We start from the raw sequence: 17,135 nt of genomic DNA, 5'->3' as shown, positions 1-17,135 counted from the left end.
ACAAAGATATAAAGAAGTCATCTCATTGGCCAAAATCAAAAAATTATTAACCAGTAGAAAGCCCTGGATGAACTATAGAAAGACAGCTGCCCACTACAAACAGTTTTTCTGTGCCCACTGTCACGGGTTTCCGCTAGTCCATATATCTATTTATATATTTAAATGTTTATTCTTTTTACTGCGGTAAGAAATTGGTGAGGGCTGCATGTGCGAATCAGCAAATTGGACATTATCAGAAAGAGCAGATATTCTGCCTCGACTACTGCGCTGGTTTTTGGACTTTTGATGGTGGAACCGCACGCAACGTTGTTTGTTTGCCAGCTCGGGACCCAGAATTGTAGTGAGTGCATACGAAGCCAGGTGAGTGACGCTGCTGCTGCTGCTTCTGCTGAAGTGAGTGAGTGAGTGGTGTTGTGGTGTCTCCTAGTGACGACGAGACATCAGTTTCATCCACCACCCTTGTTTGGCTGATTCGTTGCCATGGTCTCTGACACCAAATCTCTGTTGTGTTGTGGTTCCTATGCCACAGAGAGAATCTGTGGCTGTCTCCTGGTGCAGCATTTTTCGTGTTGTTTTCGGCTCCTTCAACTCGACTGAATTCTGCCATGGATACTGGAATGGCATCCTCGTACCTCACGACAAGCTTGTTTCCGGGGAGCAACATTCCAAGTCTCTCAAAGTCGACAGTGTCACTTCCATTCCCGCTGCAGCTCTTTGGAGCGCATGGAATGGCTGAGGTTCACTGGAGGAGAGGGCTATCAGTGGCTGCGTCCACGCAGAACCCGTCGCCATGGGTTGCGGAACCGGATGTGAAAGAAGGGGATAGGGAGCGGGATGATGGTTATGGGGCTGGCAGCTTAAATCATGTTTACTACAATCCGAAGAAGGTTGAGTTTAGGAGGCCGAAGGTTGGTAGCTGGGCGGCGTCGGTGTGTGATTTTGTTGAGAGGGCGGTAGTGTGGGCGTTTGATGCCGGTCTCAGCGATAAGAAGGCGTACTTGTTGTTCGATAACTATGCGCCCGTGGAGGAATTGGGTCCGGTGGGGGATTTGCCCATTATCGGCACCATTCCGGTATGCCGCGATTGAAGTCAGGCAACTATTCTCAGAGTTCATCTATGGCTTTGATGATGAATTTTTATTTATCGTGAATTCGCTTTGATTTCTGTGTTGCTCTGACTGTTGAAGGAATGTTTGAATGGCGAGTTCGTGCGTGTTGGGCCCAACCCAAGATTGAAACCTATCTCTGGATATCACTGGTGCGTGTATTCTGCGGCTAGCGCTCTCACTCTTCCAATTTTAGTTGGAGACGTAGATTTTGTTCACTTTCATAAATTTCTTGCTGTTGCTCTCAATCTATTATGGTCTCCTTTCTATTTCAACAGCCAAATTTGGATGCATCAAATTTTACTATATATATATTGTGTTCCCAATCTGGAAAACTATCTTTTTATGGTAGTTTGGTGGATTCAACATTGCTTTTGCGGAAGGAGAGATGCTTATAATGGCCTGTGCATTGTTATCTACGCAGGTTTGATGGGGACGGGTAATCAATTTTCTGCCTACATTCTTCGACCTAAGACAATGAATAATTGATCATTTCTATTTAGTTTCTATTAATGTCTTTAATCCTTTAGTAACACGGGGATGTCCTGCAGGATGATGCATGGTTTAAACATTAAGGATGGGAAAGCCACATATGTGGCCCGATTCGTGAAAACTTCACGGTTACAGCAAGAGGAATATTACGGTGCAGCCAAATTTTTGAAGGTATGCGAGGACATCGGCCATACCCAGCTTAGTCTCATTTAGTTACTAAGGGAATGAATCAATTGCCTCAAGCAGGAGTGTTTTTAACTTAACGTTTTGGCAGATTGGACAACTGAAAGGGCTTCGGGGGCTATTTTACATTGCTGTGGAAAAACTACGACTTAGCTTGGGCGTCCTTGACGAATCCAATGGCTTATATGGAGGTCAGTACACCAACATAGCTTTGGATCATTCAATTGAAGTTGGTTCGTAATGCGACACTGACCTAAAAGTGCACATCATGGTGCAGGCAACACAGCCTTCGTGTATCACAATAATAGGCTTCTTGCGTTACACGAGATCGACAAACCTTGTAAGTTCAGCGAAGTTATGCATTTAGAGTGAGTTTTGTGTCTCTTAATTATCAGACGCCACTTCGATCTGCTAACGAAACAATTCTTTCAGTTCACGTTCCTAGGCTTACTTCACCAGCTTCTCTGCAGATGCTATCAGGGTGTTGGACGATGGGGACCTGCAAACAATGGGCCTCCAAGATTACGAGCAGAGACTGGGACATTCATTCACAGCCCACCCAAAAATAGATTCCACCACAGGTTCAATCATTTTTTACCCCTCCCTCCACTATTAGAAATTCAATTTTGGTGGATAAAGGGACTCGCTCAACTACCCACTTTCCTCGTACAATGGCAGAAAGAAGAGCCTGATAACACAACATTATTTGGGAATTATATTATCTGAACTTATGATTCCAATGTTGTTCAATTGAGATCAGGAGAATTGTTTATGTTTGCATACCAAGAGAAGGTCCCATATCTGATCTATCGTGTAATATCCAAGAATGGTACTCTTCGGGAGCCGGTGCCCATTACCATCCCCGAATGCGTCATGATGCACGACTTCGCCATCACCGAGAACTATGCCCTGTTCATGGACCTTCCTCTTCGATTCAACCCCACGGTACCGATTTGCAACAGAGCCTATGTTAGCATGATCAAAGATGGCCTCTAGGTTTGAATTCATATTTTTGATTGCCAACTTTCAGTATCTAGTTTTGGTTACCATAACTTTATTCTTACAGATTCGATTGCCTGTACTTGCATCATGAACTCAGGGTTTGCCAAAAGGGGAGTTCATTTTCAAGTTTGATCCCAGCAAAGAATCACGGTTTGGAATACTGCCCCGGTACGCCACCGATGAGTCGCAGATTCGCTGGTGTAAGATCCCCACTTGTTTCATCTTTCACAATGGTGAGCTTACACAATTATTTTCTTTCTTTGAAGCTTCTTGCTCCTGATGTTCATGAGCGTAGATTAGTTTTCAGATATGCAACTGAAAAACTAAGATAATGTGCGTACTTATGTGAAGCGAATGCATGGGAAGAGGGGGATGAAGTTGTGCTTATAACGTGCCGAATGCCCGGCATCGAACTTGACTTGGAATTGGAATTCAAGAAAGAAAAGGCTTGGAGTGTGTTCTCCAAATTGTGAGCACTCTTCTTCCTCCCAGAAACTAAATTCTTCAATACATCTTATCCCAATTGGGCCCACAGTTTCTTGAAATCACTCGCTCCATTTCAGCTGAACTACTTTACTTGATTTCTGAGCTCCAGATTCGAGTTTAGGATGAACCTTAAGACCGGAGAGGTGAAGCAACGACAACTCTCAAGTTTAAGCACAGATTTTCCCAGAATCAACGAGGAATACACTGGCAGAAAGACCCGGTTTGTCTACTGTGGAGTATTTGACGAGCTAAACAGGGTAATAGGTGTTGTCAAGTATGACCTTGACGAGGAGCCATGCCTCACGACAGGTGACCTGCAAAAGGGTGGCAACGTGGCGGGAGTGTTCAGCCTTGGACCAGGTCGCTCAGGAAGCGAGGCAATTTTTGTGCCACTCAAGCGTGGTATGGAGGGACCCGAAGACGACGGCTACTTGATCCTGTTTGTGTACGATGAGAACAAAGGGTATGGCCTGCCTTTTACACAAACTCATACTTGGAAAGTCTTAAGCAAAAATGTTGAATCTAATAAGGTTTTTGCTGATCAGGACATCAGAAGCGGTGATCATTGATGCCAAGACGATGGCTGCAGATCCCGTGGCAACCGTGAAATTGCCCAGACGGGTTCCTTACGGATTTCATGCCCATTTTGTTAGCCAGGTTTGCTGTGATATACATTCGATTCCTCATTCTATTCCTTGATGGAGTTTTAGAACTGATGTTTGTGAAACTGAGTAAACCATGCCATCTTCAGATGGTTCCGTCACTTCTCGGCGTTTGCTGTAGTCCTTTGACATGTTCGTATTTGTTTTTTTTTATGCGCAATCTGCTGCAGGAGCAACTGATGCAACAGGCATGATTGTAAGAATTTGGATGAACACCAAAACTGTTCGGGACAACCTTCAGCTATTCTTGGCGTGGAGGAGATGACGGTAAAGTTAATGTTATTGCTAGTTCTTGTGATACTCCAAAAAGGTGGAACATGTATATTTATGCTGAGGCGTTCAATTTTTAGAGTGTTTATTGTATAAAAATAAACATGTATATGTTGTTGCATCTAAGAAATCAATTACAGTATCTAAAGTGGATCGAAGTAATGATATTTTAGACAATAGTGTAAATTTAGATTTATTGTGCTATGTTGTGAAAGTGGATGTGTGTGACCTGTGTAATATGCTTTGGAGTTTTGGTTTTTGACATCCAAGTGTGAAAACAATGTTATTATATAGTAAACTTTTGAGAGCTTTGTGTGGTTTTCTATTTTACTCCTAAATACATTCAATGTCTCCACATGCTTGGTTTTCTTCTTGAGATTGCAGTTAAAGAGGAAAATGAAGATAATGAGCAGCCAACGCCAGAGTGTGCCTTCGAGTTTTAGTGTGATAAAATTTCACGAGTTGGAAAACATGCGAAAAGTAAATTTGAGCTACCAATATGTACAACTTTTTATTTATGCAAGCATTTCTTAATTCTGTACCAATTGATAAGTAATATACATAGACACGCACACGCACATATATATATATATATGTATATTTCAATTTTTTTAAGCCATCGACTATAATATATTCCATGTAGAAGATATAATCTAGGTAATATATGAGTCAATGCACAACACAAGATAATCAATCGGGACAACACAGCAGGAGAAAACTTCTTCAGGATTTTGAGTATGAGCAAAGTATACACATGAAAGAGAGAGAGAGAGAGAAAAGCAACCTCCTTTTTCCTAAATCTAAAACTAACTACATATGGGATTAATCCTAAACCTAATTAAATTGGTTAACTAACCTTGATTAAGCCAAACTAATGTATAGCTGAGAACTGAGTTAATTCCTAACTATCTCCACCTTGACTCAGGTTCTAACAAAAAAGAGTCAACTATGAAATAAATAAAACATATACGTAGTATCCAGTTGGTCTTAATATTAGTCAAGTCCAAACAATGGAGAAAGCTCTCCGAAGGTAAGTTCCCATCAAACATAATCTCATAGTCAGGTGTACCTTTCAAATAGCGTAAAACCCACTTCACTACTTCCCAGTGAGGTTTGCCTAGATTTGCCATATATTTGCGCAAAAGTCTATTTGCGTGGACAATGTTAGGTCTAGTGCATGTCATAACATACATCAAACTACCTACCATATTGTCATAGGAAGTAGACTTCATCGTGTGAATTCACTCTCAGTAGAAGGGCAATGAAGCTGTGAAAGCTTAAAGTGAGGAGCCAATGGAATACTAATTGGTTTTGCCTTCTCCATCCCATACTTGGCAAGTACTTTCTCCATATACTGCCGCTGTGACAACCATAGTTGCCTCTGCTCCCTGTAACGATGAATCTCCATTCCTAAAATCTTCTTGACTTGACCCAAGTCCTTCATTGAAAACTCCTTAACATTGCTTTTAGATGTGCTACGCCAGATTTTTTCTCAGCAACAATCAGCATGACATCTACCTAGAGCCAAAACAATGAAAACAAAAGTCTTGAAGTTCTCCACCTTCTTCATGTAAATGCAACAGTCATGTTCACTCCCTGTGAACCCCTTTGACAACATAAAGGAGTCAAATCTCTTATTCCACTGTCTAGGACTTTGATGAGGACATACAATGATCTCAACAGAAGACATACTAGGTCTTGTATATCTTTCAACACAAACCCCTCTAGTTGTGCCACATAAATCTCTACATCAAGCAACCCATGCAAAAAGGCAGTAATCACATCCATTTGATTTAATTCAATATCAAGTATTGCAACCATTGTAAGTAATGCACAAATAGTGGCAAACTTGACAACTAGAGAGAAAAACTGTGTAGTCCATATCCTTCTTTTGAGTATACCTCTTGGCCACAAGGCGTGCCTTGTAAGCGCTTCCTCTTATACACCCATCTACACTGAACCAGCTTCTTGCCTTTGGGAAACTTCACCAGGCGCCATGTTTGATTCTTCTTCAAAGAACCCAACTCCTTCAACATTGCCTCAATCCACTTATCCCTATCTGGAGACGCCATAGCTTCTGCATAGCTAGATGGATCTCTATCCTCCGTGAGTAGAACCACACCAAGATCATCCTCGTCCTCGACCAAATGAATACGAGGATCTACAAAACCAAATCTATCTGGAGGTTGACCAAAGTTCCCACGTGTAGAGCGCTGCAGTTGAGGTTGAGAGATTGCACCTCTACCTAAAGGACCAACAATAGCATCCTCAATCATCCACATATGTCAAAAAATACTTGGCTCCACCTAGAGACTGCACTAGTGGAGGCCTCCAAACATTTGAATGAACATATTCAAGAATCTCATGGAGATGGTAGGAACTAGAACTAAAACTCACTTTCTTTTGCCTGCCATAGATACAATCTTCACAAAAAGAAAGCTTGCTTGACTTGATGCCTTGCAACAAGGATTTGTTGACCAAAGCTGTCAAACCCTTGCCACTAGTGCCACAAGTCAATGGCTGGTGTCTCCCGTGAAGTGGAGCTGTGTCCACTGGAACCAAATGTTCAAGCCTCAACACTTAAGTGCTCCACCACAGCATCTACCTGATCCACCTCCTCAGCAAGGTTCCTACCTTACAAGATGTACAAGTTGTTCTGCCGCAGCCCTTTGATTAAGGTCACTTAAACTTTAATCACAAAAAACTTCCCATCACGTGCAACAAAGTGACATCCATCTTTCTCTAAAGAACCAAGGGAAATGAGATTCTTCTGATAGGGATGTGTCTAACATTAGTCAATGTCCTCACAACTCCATCAAACATCCGAAATCTCACATTGCCCATGCCAACAAAGTCACAACACTCTCCATTTCTAACTTCAACACTGCCAGATGTCTCCTGATAAGTGTGAAAGAAAGAACGCTCTAGACACACGTGATAAGAGGAACTGAATCCAACATCCATTTATTATCACCAACAGCACTTGTACACAACACATGGGCACCATCATCAAAATCAGCAATCACAATGTCAATTGAAGAAATAGATGCACCAGCAAAAGAAGAGTGCTTCTTCTTCTTAAGAGAAGGGCAGTCTCTCTTCCTATGCCCTTTTTCATGACAATGCCAGCACTCAAGAACAAAGGGTCTAGATTTAGACCTATGCTGAAATTTCCTTCTAGGATGTGGAGTAGAACCTCTAGAATGTGGAGTAGAGCGTTCTGCTGGCCTCCTTCTAACGGCCAAAACTGCAGAATCATCTTCATGGAAAGACTCACTTTTTCTCCATTCTGCAAGGAGAGTAGACTTGACTACTTCCAAGTTCAACTTAGTCTGACCATGTGTCATGACAATGACAATGGTAGCATAAGACTTTGGAAGTGCTATCAACAAGATGGTCATCATTCAACTTCTCCCTAGTTTGCAAACCTCGTGCACAATCTCATCAAACGAGGTCAAGTGCTCGCGCATGTTACCACCTTCTTTTAGTTTCAACCGAAAGAGCCGCTCCAACTGATAGATGCGGGAAGTCATAGACATATCCTGTTAGAGCGCAATGAGCTTGTCCTAGATGAGTTTCGAATTCCTGTCCATGCCCAAGATGTTTTTGAGAATGTTATTGGCCAAGAACAGCTCAATGGTGCTGCAAGCCTGCACACACATGTCATCCCACACTACGTCCTTCACATCCGATGGCTTAATCCCAATGATGGTCTTCTCAAGGCCTTGCTGAATCAGTACATTTGTCACCTTGCGTGCCCACAAACTGAAACTGATGTTGCCATCAAACTTCTCCACCTCAAACTTGGGAGCTGTTAACTTGCGTGAACCCATCATCACGGCAGTAAGTAAGTTCTGGGGTAATTTCGTCAACAGAAATCAGTCACTTTATTTGCTTCACAGCCGCTGTGCACATCAACTGAAAACACCAACAGCAATGGGTGCAACGCAGAGAAAAATCTGCTACGAGAACACGATGAAGAGCACAAGTGGAAAACGTAGAGAAAATCCAGGAAACTTCGGCAGCAGTAGAGTCCTTGCACGATAACCTCCATCGTTAGCTTGCCAAGTAGTTTATCAGCCACGTTCTCTGGTGCCCTGATCAATACACACCCTGCTTTTCTGAAGTTATGAGTCCCACTTCAGGTGCTCCCTGTCGTAGGTAAAGGGAGAACAAGTGCGGGGAGATTCTACATCAAGCACAGCCGAAACATATGAAGCCAGCTTGATCGTAAAATCAGCTCCTAATTCGCCAGCTCGGCATGCAGTTGCTTGGCGGCGTTCACTATGTTTGTCAACGCTGGCACAACCTCGGCATACTTCTTGATCTTCAGATCGCAGTCAGGGTTGATTCACAATACCTTGGACTCCAACACCGCCAACATCTTGTGAGCACGGTCAGCCATCTCCTTTGTTGGTGGAATGCGAGGGGAATGAATATCGTACACGCCGGGACCAATTACAGCTCCCTAGTGCACACTTTCACGGAACACACTAAGCAGCTTCTCGTCTGATCGCGAATTCTCAATCTTGATCACATTTGCGTCCATGTCAATGATGCTGTGGATGATGTCATTGAAATTCGAGTAGCACACGTGAGCGTGAATAGCAACCTCACCGATCTGGATCACCGTAAAGTTGGCCTTCTCCAAGTCCTCGACCTCGTCCTTGTACTCTCAGCGAATTTTTCGGCCTGCCGTTTCTCCTCGTAAAAATGAGAACTCGAGTGTGATTTTCCCGGCCACTCCCGCACCCGAACGACTGACCTCTCACCCGTGTGCGTACTTGCAAACCAAGAGTTCTCCTCCCGATATTCTCGATAACAAGTCGACGAGGGGCCCTCCACCTCGAGTGTGTTGCTGGCCGACGCCCGGACCTGAAACGTGAGTCGCCGTGGGCAACTTCACCTCACCCCAAACCTCGGGTGCCTCGACGTCGCCCGTAGTGCTCAGCCGTATCGCTCCCTTTACTCTCTCTGTACCGCCGCACCTGGCCCCCATTCTCTCCCCTGCAATCGTGTGCAGATTTCATGCAGCCCTATAAAAGGCTCGAGTGCATAGTGGCTCGTGGGTGAGCCTGCCACGATCCAAGTTCTGTCGCTAGCACCGCAACAGTGTCGGCCGCATTAGCCTTCAATTGCAGAAACTTTTTGCAGCTGCTGCTCCTTCTCCTTCCGAAACTCATTGAGAAAACGAGATCCAGTTCCCCTTTTGATCTTGTGCCAGAAGCGCTGGGTCCGCCGTTTACGAAGGATGGGTACATTGAGTCGGGCTTGAGTGGTCGCAGGCCTCAGGGCAGAAGCGCGGGTGGCCCCCTCACACCAAGATGTCCGAAAAGCAAAAGAAATCGTTGACACAGGATCAATGTCAACACAAGGACTGGAGCACCCACAACACAGATTCTCTTCACCGAACTCTCACCACTACCCAAGCCACGAACCATCAAGAAACCAAACGCACTGATACCAATTGTACAAGATATAATCCAGCTAAGCAACAATGTGGTAGCAAAAGAGTCAATGCACAACATAAGATAATCAATCGGGACAACACAGCAGGAGAAAACTTCTAAAGAATTTTCAGAGTATGAGCAAAGTATGCACACGAGAGAGAGAGAGAAGCAGCAGCCTTCTCTCTATATCTAAAACTAACTACACGTGGGATTAACCCTAAACCTAATTAAGTTGGTTAACTAACCCAGATTAAGCCAAACTAACCTATTGCTAAGAACTGAGTTATTTCATAACATCACATTCTCTCTATAACTCATAACATGACAAATCAGGCTTTTGATTTCGACACAACAATCACCTAATATTACTGTTAAGTCCCAAGCAATTTTGGTGTGGCATCCGATAGAAATCTCAGTACGATATATTAATACTTAAGTTTCGCAAAAATCAACCAGATCCGCTTAATTAAGACGTCATTTTAATACAATCTAGTGTACAAACTGAAGAAAAGAATGCCTCTTCAGTAATTCACTGTTCGTGCTTTCAGGAGTATTCCAATCGACTACCCAGTTACTCACGAATGAGAAACCCAAGTTCTAAAGTTTCACAGGCCTGTAATCCGAAACTTCAAGACACAACACTACCTTGGAAATAATTTAATCAGCAAGATAGTGACTACAGCCTTACGGATCAATATCAAGAGAGGGATCAAATGTAATATTTGAAACTGCCAATTACCCTACAGACTAAGCGCGGGGGCCCTCGAATGGTAAAGCAGCCCAACTCCTACGAGTATTGTCAAACAAAGCCCACTGCTTCTGCTATTGTGTTTGGGTAATATTACATATCAAAAACAGCAGTAATTTAAAAGTACAGAAAATCCACTGAACCACTTAGACTCGGAAAAGGTAGCGAAGGTCCTCCACTGTCAGACGATTCTTTTGTTCACCTCCGCTGTTCTCCCCAAAAGCAGATGCCACAATTTGTCTCTTTCGCTCCTGCATGATGTTCACCCTCTTATAAACGTGAGGATTGTCATACCAAATGAAAGACACATGACACGCAAAAAAAAAAAAAAAAAAAAAAAAAAAAAGAGAAAGAAAGAAAGAAAGAAAGAAAGAAAGAAAGAAAGAAAAGAGAGAGAGAGAGAGAGAGAGAGAGGTTTTTTTTAGCTTCAGAAGACATGTGGCGTTACATGAAACATTCCTTAGCCATTGCACAGATGGGTTTTGAACAAACCTGTAATGCTAAAATACGATCTTCAATTGTGTTTTTAATTGTGAATCGTGAGACATTGACAGTTCGAGTTTGACCAATACGATGAGCTCGATCAATTGCTTGATCTTCAGTGGTGGGATTCCACCATACGTCCAGTAGGAGCACATGGTTTGCAGCCACCATATTAAGCCCAAGGCTTGCAGCTTTCAGAGACATAATCATGACTGTCACCTGCAACAAGTTCATTATAAGCACAAGTAAGATTCGCAAAAGACTCGCATTTATTAACTGTAGACATAGCATGAGCTTTGGTAGAAAGGAAAAATACCACTAATCCCATGGGGAAAGATAAAAGCATACCTCTGGAAGTGTATTGAAATCAGAAACAGCTCGATCTCGAGCGACAACTGACATGGTACCATCCAGCCTTCGATAGCATAATCCTGATTTCTTCAACGGAGTTTCCAAGAGGTCAAGCATGCTAGTCCATTGTGAAAATACAATAGCTTTTTCAGTCGACTCAACCTTGTCGATTTTACTAACAGTTGTCTCAGAAACGACAGGCAACCCAGAAGACAGGGTTTCACCCTGATCAATTTCCACAGCTTCTGCTTTCAATAATGTTTCTGCTTTAGGTCCCTTAACAATCTTCCCATCTTCTACAAGCACAATTACCTTTGGCAAGGCCTGCAATGTATTCATCATAGCATCGATTTTGGAGGATGTCTTCCAAGATTGATCCAACTCTGTTATGGCAGGCTCTGAACTTTTCTCTTCCTTAATAAGGCTGCTACTTTCTTCACAAACCCCCGAATCTTTCAAAGCAGAAAGCGTATATAATAAAGAGACATTGAGTGATTTCTTGCACTTGGGGAATCGACAGGTCGTATCATCGCCATTCATTTGCTCAGATACGCATTGTCTACAAAATACATGCGCACATATGCTGACGACTGGATCTTCTGGTGCATCCTGGAAACACCACGCAGAAAACGATGGATACATGAGGATATGCAATCATGGTGTGCTCACTATCTAGATCGTCCAAATCTTCTCACAACAACGAGGACCAAGTTATACTCCAGTCTACAACGAAGAAATGAATCAAATGGGAAGCAACAGAGATCATCACCTCGGACTGCTTTGGGGATTCAGAAATTAGTTGCAACACTCCGTTGTCGACCTTCTATGAATTATTCTCGACAAGGAGAAACAAGAGTAGCATGATGTTCCCAACAACTCATGATTTCCATAGAACACAAAGATTCAAAGAACAAACCTGGCAGATGTAACATATTGCCCTACCACCTTCCAAGCACTGAATAAGTGCAGCACGTTGATGAGGTGGCAACTTTCGAACTGCCTCTAGTGTTGTTTTTTGTAAAGCTTCACTTTTCGCACATTTCTTAACAAGCATGGGATGATCACATGCCTGGCGCAGCCGTAGCAGCATCCAAAGAATGTTCACATAGTTATTCTGCACAGTTCCTGCAGCAGCATACATCTGCAAATTGACCACATTCAGATTATGATGAGATAACCTTCGATAAAATCAAAACGGAACTCCTCAATTCCTGAAGTATTTGGAGAGCCTTGAAATCTCATTATGAATTATCCATAACTGTGAATCATACGCCATTAATTTTGAAAAAAATAACATAAAAACCCATAGATTACTGCTAATGCTAAATGTAGGCATCTAATAACCCTAGATCATACAAAAAAATACACAAAAAAAACAGAAAACAAACACAAACATGCAAAAACCAAAAAAAACTGACCTGAAACTGAGCCCGTGATTCTGTCTCCAAGTTGGAGTAAAAGGAGCGCTCATTCAAGCTGAATTCTGTTTGCTGAAGTTTTACAATTCTTTGAGGTAAATTGACAATAGGTTTTCCGTCGAGAAAAGAAGCTGCAATAAAACAATCCAGGCTATGATATTTACAAACCTCATTACCAATATAAAAGTTAATCAAACCGCAAGAATCCCCGCCACAAAGGTAAAGAGAATCATAACTTGGAAAATTCAGTTACCAACAGCCTCTAGATCCCGAAAACTCTCGGAAAAACTTCCTGTTTAATGAAACATAACCTTCAAGGAAGAGTATCATAACCAGACATAAACCCTCATGAACTTGCCATTACATGAAAAAGCTAACGATCTTAATGTAGAAGCACAACGCTTACTTTTGGTACGCCTCAAAACAATTGGTTTCAAAATTGCTTGAAGCTTTTTATAGCCTTCGGTTGGATTCCTCCCAACAGGATCCTTGATATCACGCTGAAACTTCTTATAAACATCTCCCCATGGAGAGTAACGGAGAAAGCGGAAGTAGCTAAAAAGGTCGTCTACTGAGTTCTGGATAGGAGTCCCGCTGAGACACCATCGCCTCTTAGCTCGGAGACCCCATACAGCACGTGCAACCTGAGTTCTATAATTCTTAATACTCTGAGCTTCATCTAGAACAACCCTAAACCAAGCAACACGAGCCAAAGGACCAGAATCAGAACTGTCACCATCTGCCCCCGCTCCTTTGCCTTTGGCCTTTGCCTTCTTAACCTTCTCGGGTTTATCTTTCTTGGGTTTTGTGAACTGACTTATCCCATAGTCAAAAGCACTCCTCCTATTGTCTACCTCTTTTTCTTCAGGTAGTGCCTGCTTGGGAACCTCCATACTCACAATTGAGTAAGTAGAAAGCACCACATCAAACTTCGCAATTTCATGTGGATCCTTGATTCGATTGCTCCCGTGGTAAACTAGCACTGATACGTCTGCCTTAATAGAGACCTTGTCCCTGATCTCCTGCGCCCACTGACGCAAAACACTTGTAGGGCACACAACAAGTGTCCCCGCAGCTGGCCTGCCTTTGCTCGATGGTTGGCTGGACTTAGGTTCATCCTGCTGTAGCTGATTGCCATTTTCAATAAGAGCAGATGCTGGCCACTGTCCATTTTCGAATTCCTTTTTGAGCAGTAGCTGGTCTTCATCGTCTTCGTAAGCATCCAGATCGACTGTCGAACCTTCTAATTGAACAGACTGTGCACTGGTTGATCCTGATTTTAGAATCGGAGCTCTATTCTTCAAGATGAGAGAAATAGTAGAGATTGTTTTTCCGAGACCCTGGCAGCAATTAGAATTGATAAGTCATGATTATTTAAGAAGTTAGAAAAAAAAAGGTGCAAGAACAGTATCACAAAATAGATGCCTTTTTAGATAAAAAGATACAGTACAAAGAGTTGTCACGAAGGCTCACCTGATCATCCGCTAAAATGCCTCCACAAGGTTCATGTCTTCCACTTTCTCTATTAACCATCCACGCCAGCGCTATTCTCTGCAGCACAAATTTTGAAGCAAGAGATCACGTAAGACTAATAACAACTTTAAAGTAGAAAACATAACGAATACATTTCAGAATAACTGGTAGTGCACAACATGACCACAACTTTTAACTTCTTAGTACCTGATGCTTGAGGAGTGTCATAGTTAAAAGGTCTTCATCAGGAGTAAGCTCTTCCTTCTCATCTCCCAATGAAAAAGCCTGTCAAGTTCAAGGAATTAATTAGAAGAAATATACAAGACTGGTTTCGTGACGTTGCCTTTTAATGCAATATCACTAAGGACGATCACCCCAATCTGTATCAATGCTAAAGAGCTAAACAATAAAATTTTAAAAACTGGCGGTAGCTAGGCAGTAAACAATACCTGGACAACAGCTTGGATAGCTAACTCCTCGCTCCGCTTCACAGGATCCATTGCAAGAGCTAGACGATGATCTATTGTAGCAGCAACACGCATTCCATTGACTAATCCTGCCATAGATCTTGCCACGGTCCCAGGTAAAACCCTAGATATTCCTCTATCGTACGATGTGCTCACTTCCCCTGAGCAACTCCTTTGCGCCATATTTGTCAAACTACTAGTGTAAGTATCTCTCCTCGCAGAAGTAGTTTTGTGAGATTCATAACCTGGAATATTCTTTAAAGATGTGGCGGTGGTCACAGAGGACTCAAGATTACCTAATTGAGAAGAATACTTGAGAGAGCTAGGACTCCATGACTGAGATCTGTTTGGAAAAGAAATCGTTTCACATGGCTTCTTCGCAATCTGCGTGTAGGGAAACCCGGTACCAATATTTTGCATATAAGACGAATTGGCAGTTTCTCGTAGCCGCTTTCTATCACCTTCAGTTTCATCGTGAGGTAATTTCCGTTTGCCTCGCGATCTCCCATCTATCTCCTTCAGCTCAGACTCCTCCTCATCACCATCGCTGTCATCACTGGTAAGATCCACAATGGCATGGCCATTGAGGATGGTAAATTGCCTAGGGTTTTCAACTATGCTGTTCCGCTCAAACGGACTATCGAACACTAATCCATGTCTTGAGGTATTGTCAAACATGGCAATTGGCGAACTGGAAGTGGAACGACTCGGTCTCGACACCCCAGGTGAAAGCCTTTCTGAGTAGCAGTTCGAAGCCAATACAGATCCATCATTCTGCTGCGGCCTGTCATAATCAAGATCTCCAGTCAGTTCTGGAAAATACTGAATCGTGTCCTGCTCTGTATCCTCTAAAGAAAGCACCTCGTCTGAAGTCTCTTCAAAACCTGCTATGCAAGAAAGAACATAAGAGTCAGCGTTCCATCAAGTTGAGCTTGGATAGTAATGCATGACTTAATTAAAATCTAGCCTATTACGGTTTCTCCGCCCTAAATGTTGAACGACTGATATTCATGTGTGCCATAGATAGATGCTTGGAAAATACGATAATAAGTCAAAGAATACTGTAGCATTGGGGTTTTCTCTTCAGTCAGGACAAATAATTGAATAAATAAATAAATAACCAAAAGGAGAAAGATTGCATGTAATTTACGTTCGGTCACAACGAGGTGCTTAGGTATTCGTCGTCAATCCTTTAATGTTAAAATAAAAGAATTAAAGGGAAACAGGTGTATCGACTGTCAAAGGGGGCATGTGACAAATGCAGTGAATCCTGTGAGATCTAACCTTCTCCACTCCCATTCAAATCGCGCTGCCAGAAGACTTCTGAGGTGGTATGATTAAATGAAGGCGCCAGTGATAGACCATAATGTCCCTCGGGCACAGCAGGTGCATACGGTGCAATCCCCAACTCTTGATGCGAGACAGCTGGACCAAGAAGAGGCATTGTCCCATCTGTCTCTAGCACTTCATCCATAGCAGAGGTTGCCTGGAACCTCGGTGCAGCCTGCGGAGAAACTCCAAAAATCCACAATGTCTCAGAAAGAGTTACCTAGTATGGTAAGCGGAGCATAAACTTCAAACTCAAGATCGTAACTGCAAGATCTGCAGCTCTCTCCAGATCTGCTCTCAAGACCTGGCGGAATTCGCAATACACGCTGCAATATGTTACAATGAAAGCCCTGCGCCTTGCGAAAAATCAAGGCGTGTTAGCTTGCGTGGCCTAAAACCATTTCTGCCACAAGAACCAGTAGTCCCTCAAAAGGGAGAAAAAAAATTTAAAAAATTAAAAATTAAAAAAACCCTAAAATTCCGAAACATTAATAAGAAATGAGAACGACGTGAGAGAAAGACCCTCACCGAATCGGGATCATCCTCAATGACGCTTAAAAGTTCATCGAGGTAAACATCACGTTGATCCGTCTCGTCCCGCACCGGCTCACTGCCATCTTCGACATCTGCCTCACCTTCTCTCCAATTATTTTGAGCTCCTTCCAGCTCGCCCATCCCATCTTGCCCTAACTCACTGCAGCTGTAATCACCTCGTAACCTGCTCTCCCCCATTCCTGCGCTTCCAAAAATCCCCCATTCCAAGCTACCTATCGTCTCCGCAACACTAACCTGATCCCTTCCCACATCCGCCATCATCGCCTCTCACAAACCCTCATCCTGCAAAAACCAACAAGAACGCCTGAACCCCTTAACGCACCAAACTGTCTCAAAATTTGCACAAATCCCGCCCGAAGTCGCAGAGCGGCGGGTGCAGACGAGAGCTTCGTCACCGTGCGGACGCTAGACCGGCAATTCAGCCATGGTGATGACCATGAACCCAGCCCTCAGCGGATTCGAGAACCAGCTACCGAGCACACCTGGAAAGGATCTCTGGCACAATCGGTACTACTACGGTGAAAAAGACCTGTAGAACTTTCTTTCCAGTTCCCCTGACGAACAAACGAACGAACGTCTTGCATAAATCTGCATCATCCACTAGTCCGTCACATTATCCTCCAGTCCGTCGTCTGCTTTGGCGACTGGGAACTCCCCCCT

The 17,135-nt window shown here is 43.1% G+C and overlaps 2 protein-coding genes across 4 annotated transcripts; one reads left to right on the top strand and one right to left on the bottom strand.

Moving 5' to 3' along the window:
* Window positions 1-234: 234 nt before the first annotated feature.
* On the top strand, window positions 235-4,343 carry LOC112274349 (carotenoid 9,10(9',10')-cleavage dioxygenase). Of its 3 annotated transcripts, none has more exons than XM_024503774.2 (14): window positions 235-360; window positions 530-1,073; window positions 1,188-1,258; window positions 1,531-1,545; window positions 1,658-1,769; window positions 1,873-1,972; window positions 2,059-2,121; window positions 2,252-2,362; window positions 2,542-2,726; window positions 2,881-2,983; window positions 3,135-3,252; window positions 3,379-3,732; window positions 3,815-3,926; window positions 4,102-4,343. In XM_024503774.2, exons 2-14 carry the CDS (start codon window positions 606-608, stop codon window positions 4,123-4,125), a joined length of 1,836 nt encoding a protein of 611 aa, XP_024359542.1. In that variant the 5' UTR covers window positions 235-360; window positions 530-605; the 3' UTR covers window positions 4,126-4,343. The 3 variants fall into 3 exon arrangements, with proteins under 3 accessions (XP_024359542.1, XP_024359540.1, XP_090102021.1); XM_024503772.2 differs by having other exon boundaries at window positions 2,881-3,016; XM_090245895.1 differs by lacking the exon at window positions 235-360 and having other exon boundaries at window positions 391-1,073; window positions 2,881-3,016.
* Window positions 4,344-10,088: 5,745 nt separating this feature from the next.
* LOC112274282 (helicase-like transcription factor CHR28) lies at window positions 10,089-16,902 on the bottom strand. The gene is made up of 11 exons (XM_024503611.3): window positions 16,449-16,902; window positions 15,876-16,095; window positions 14,574-15,475; window positions 14,332-14,409; window positions 14,125-14,202; window positions 13,058-13,991; window positions 12,652-12,782; window positions 12,150-12,374; window positions 11,231-11,842; window positions 10,892-11,101; window positions 10,089-10,650 (listed from the first exon to the last, which is right to left on the bottom strand). Exons 1-11 carry the CDS (start codon window positions 16,734-16,736, stop codon window positions 10,546-10,548), a joined length of 3,783 nt encoding a protein of 1,260 aa, XP_024359379.1. The 5' UTR covers window positions 16,737-16,902; the 3' UTR covers window positions 10,089-10,545.
* Window positions 16,903-17,135: the final 233 nt, after the last annotated feature.

This window comes from Physcomitrium patens, chromosome 21 (genome assembly GCF_059467195.1).
Source record: "Physcomitrium patens ecotype Gransden chromosome 21, ASM5946719v1, whole genome shotgun sequence".
NCBI classification, from domain to species: domain Eukaryota; kingdom Viridiplantae; phylum Streptophyta; class Bryopsida; order Funariales; family Funariaceae; genus Physcomitrium; species Physcomitrium patens.
Note: the sequence above shows the minus strand (reverse complement) of the source record. Positions and strands in the feature narration are given on the sequence as shown.

Coding starts and splice junctions, on each gene's coding strand:
- LOC112274349 (XM_024503772.2), top strand. CDS start 606: ATGGATACTGGAATGGCATCCTCGTACCTCACGACAAGCTTGTTTCCG. Junction 2,122..2,251: donor ACACGAGATCGACAAACCTT/GTAAGTTCAGCG, acceptor GCTTCTCTGCAG/ATGCTATCAGGGTGTTGGAC. Junction 3,253..3,378: donor TGGAGTGTGTTCTCCAAATT/GTGAGCACTCTT, acceptor TCTGAGCTCCAG/ATTCGAGTTTAGGATGAACC.
- LOC112274282 (XM_024503611.3), bottom strand. CDS start 16,736: ATGATGGCGGATGTGGGAAGGGATCAGGTTAGTGTTGCGGAGACGATA. Junction 15,476..15,875: donor TTTGAATGGGAGTGGAGAAG/GTTAGATCTCAC, acceptor CTTGCATAGCAG/GTTTTGAAGAGACTTCAGAC. Junction 12,783..13,057: donor TGTTTTGAGGCGTACCAAAA/GTAAGCGTTGTG, acceptor GTTTTATTGCAG/CTTCTTTTCTCGACGGAAAA.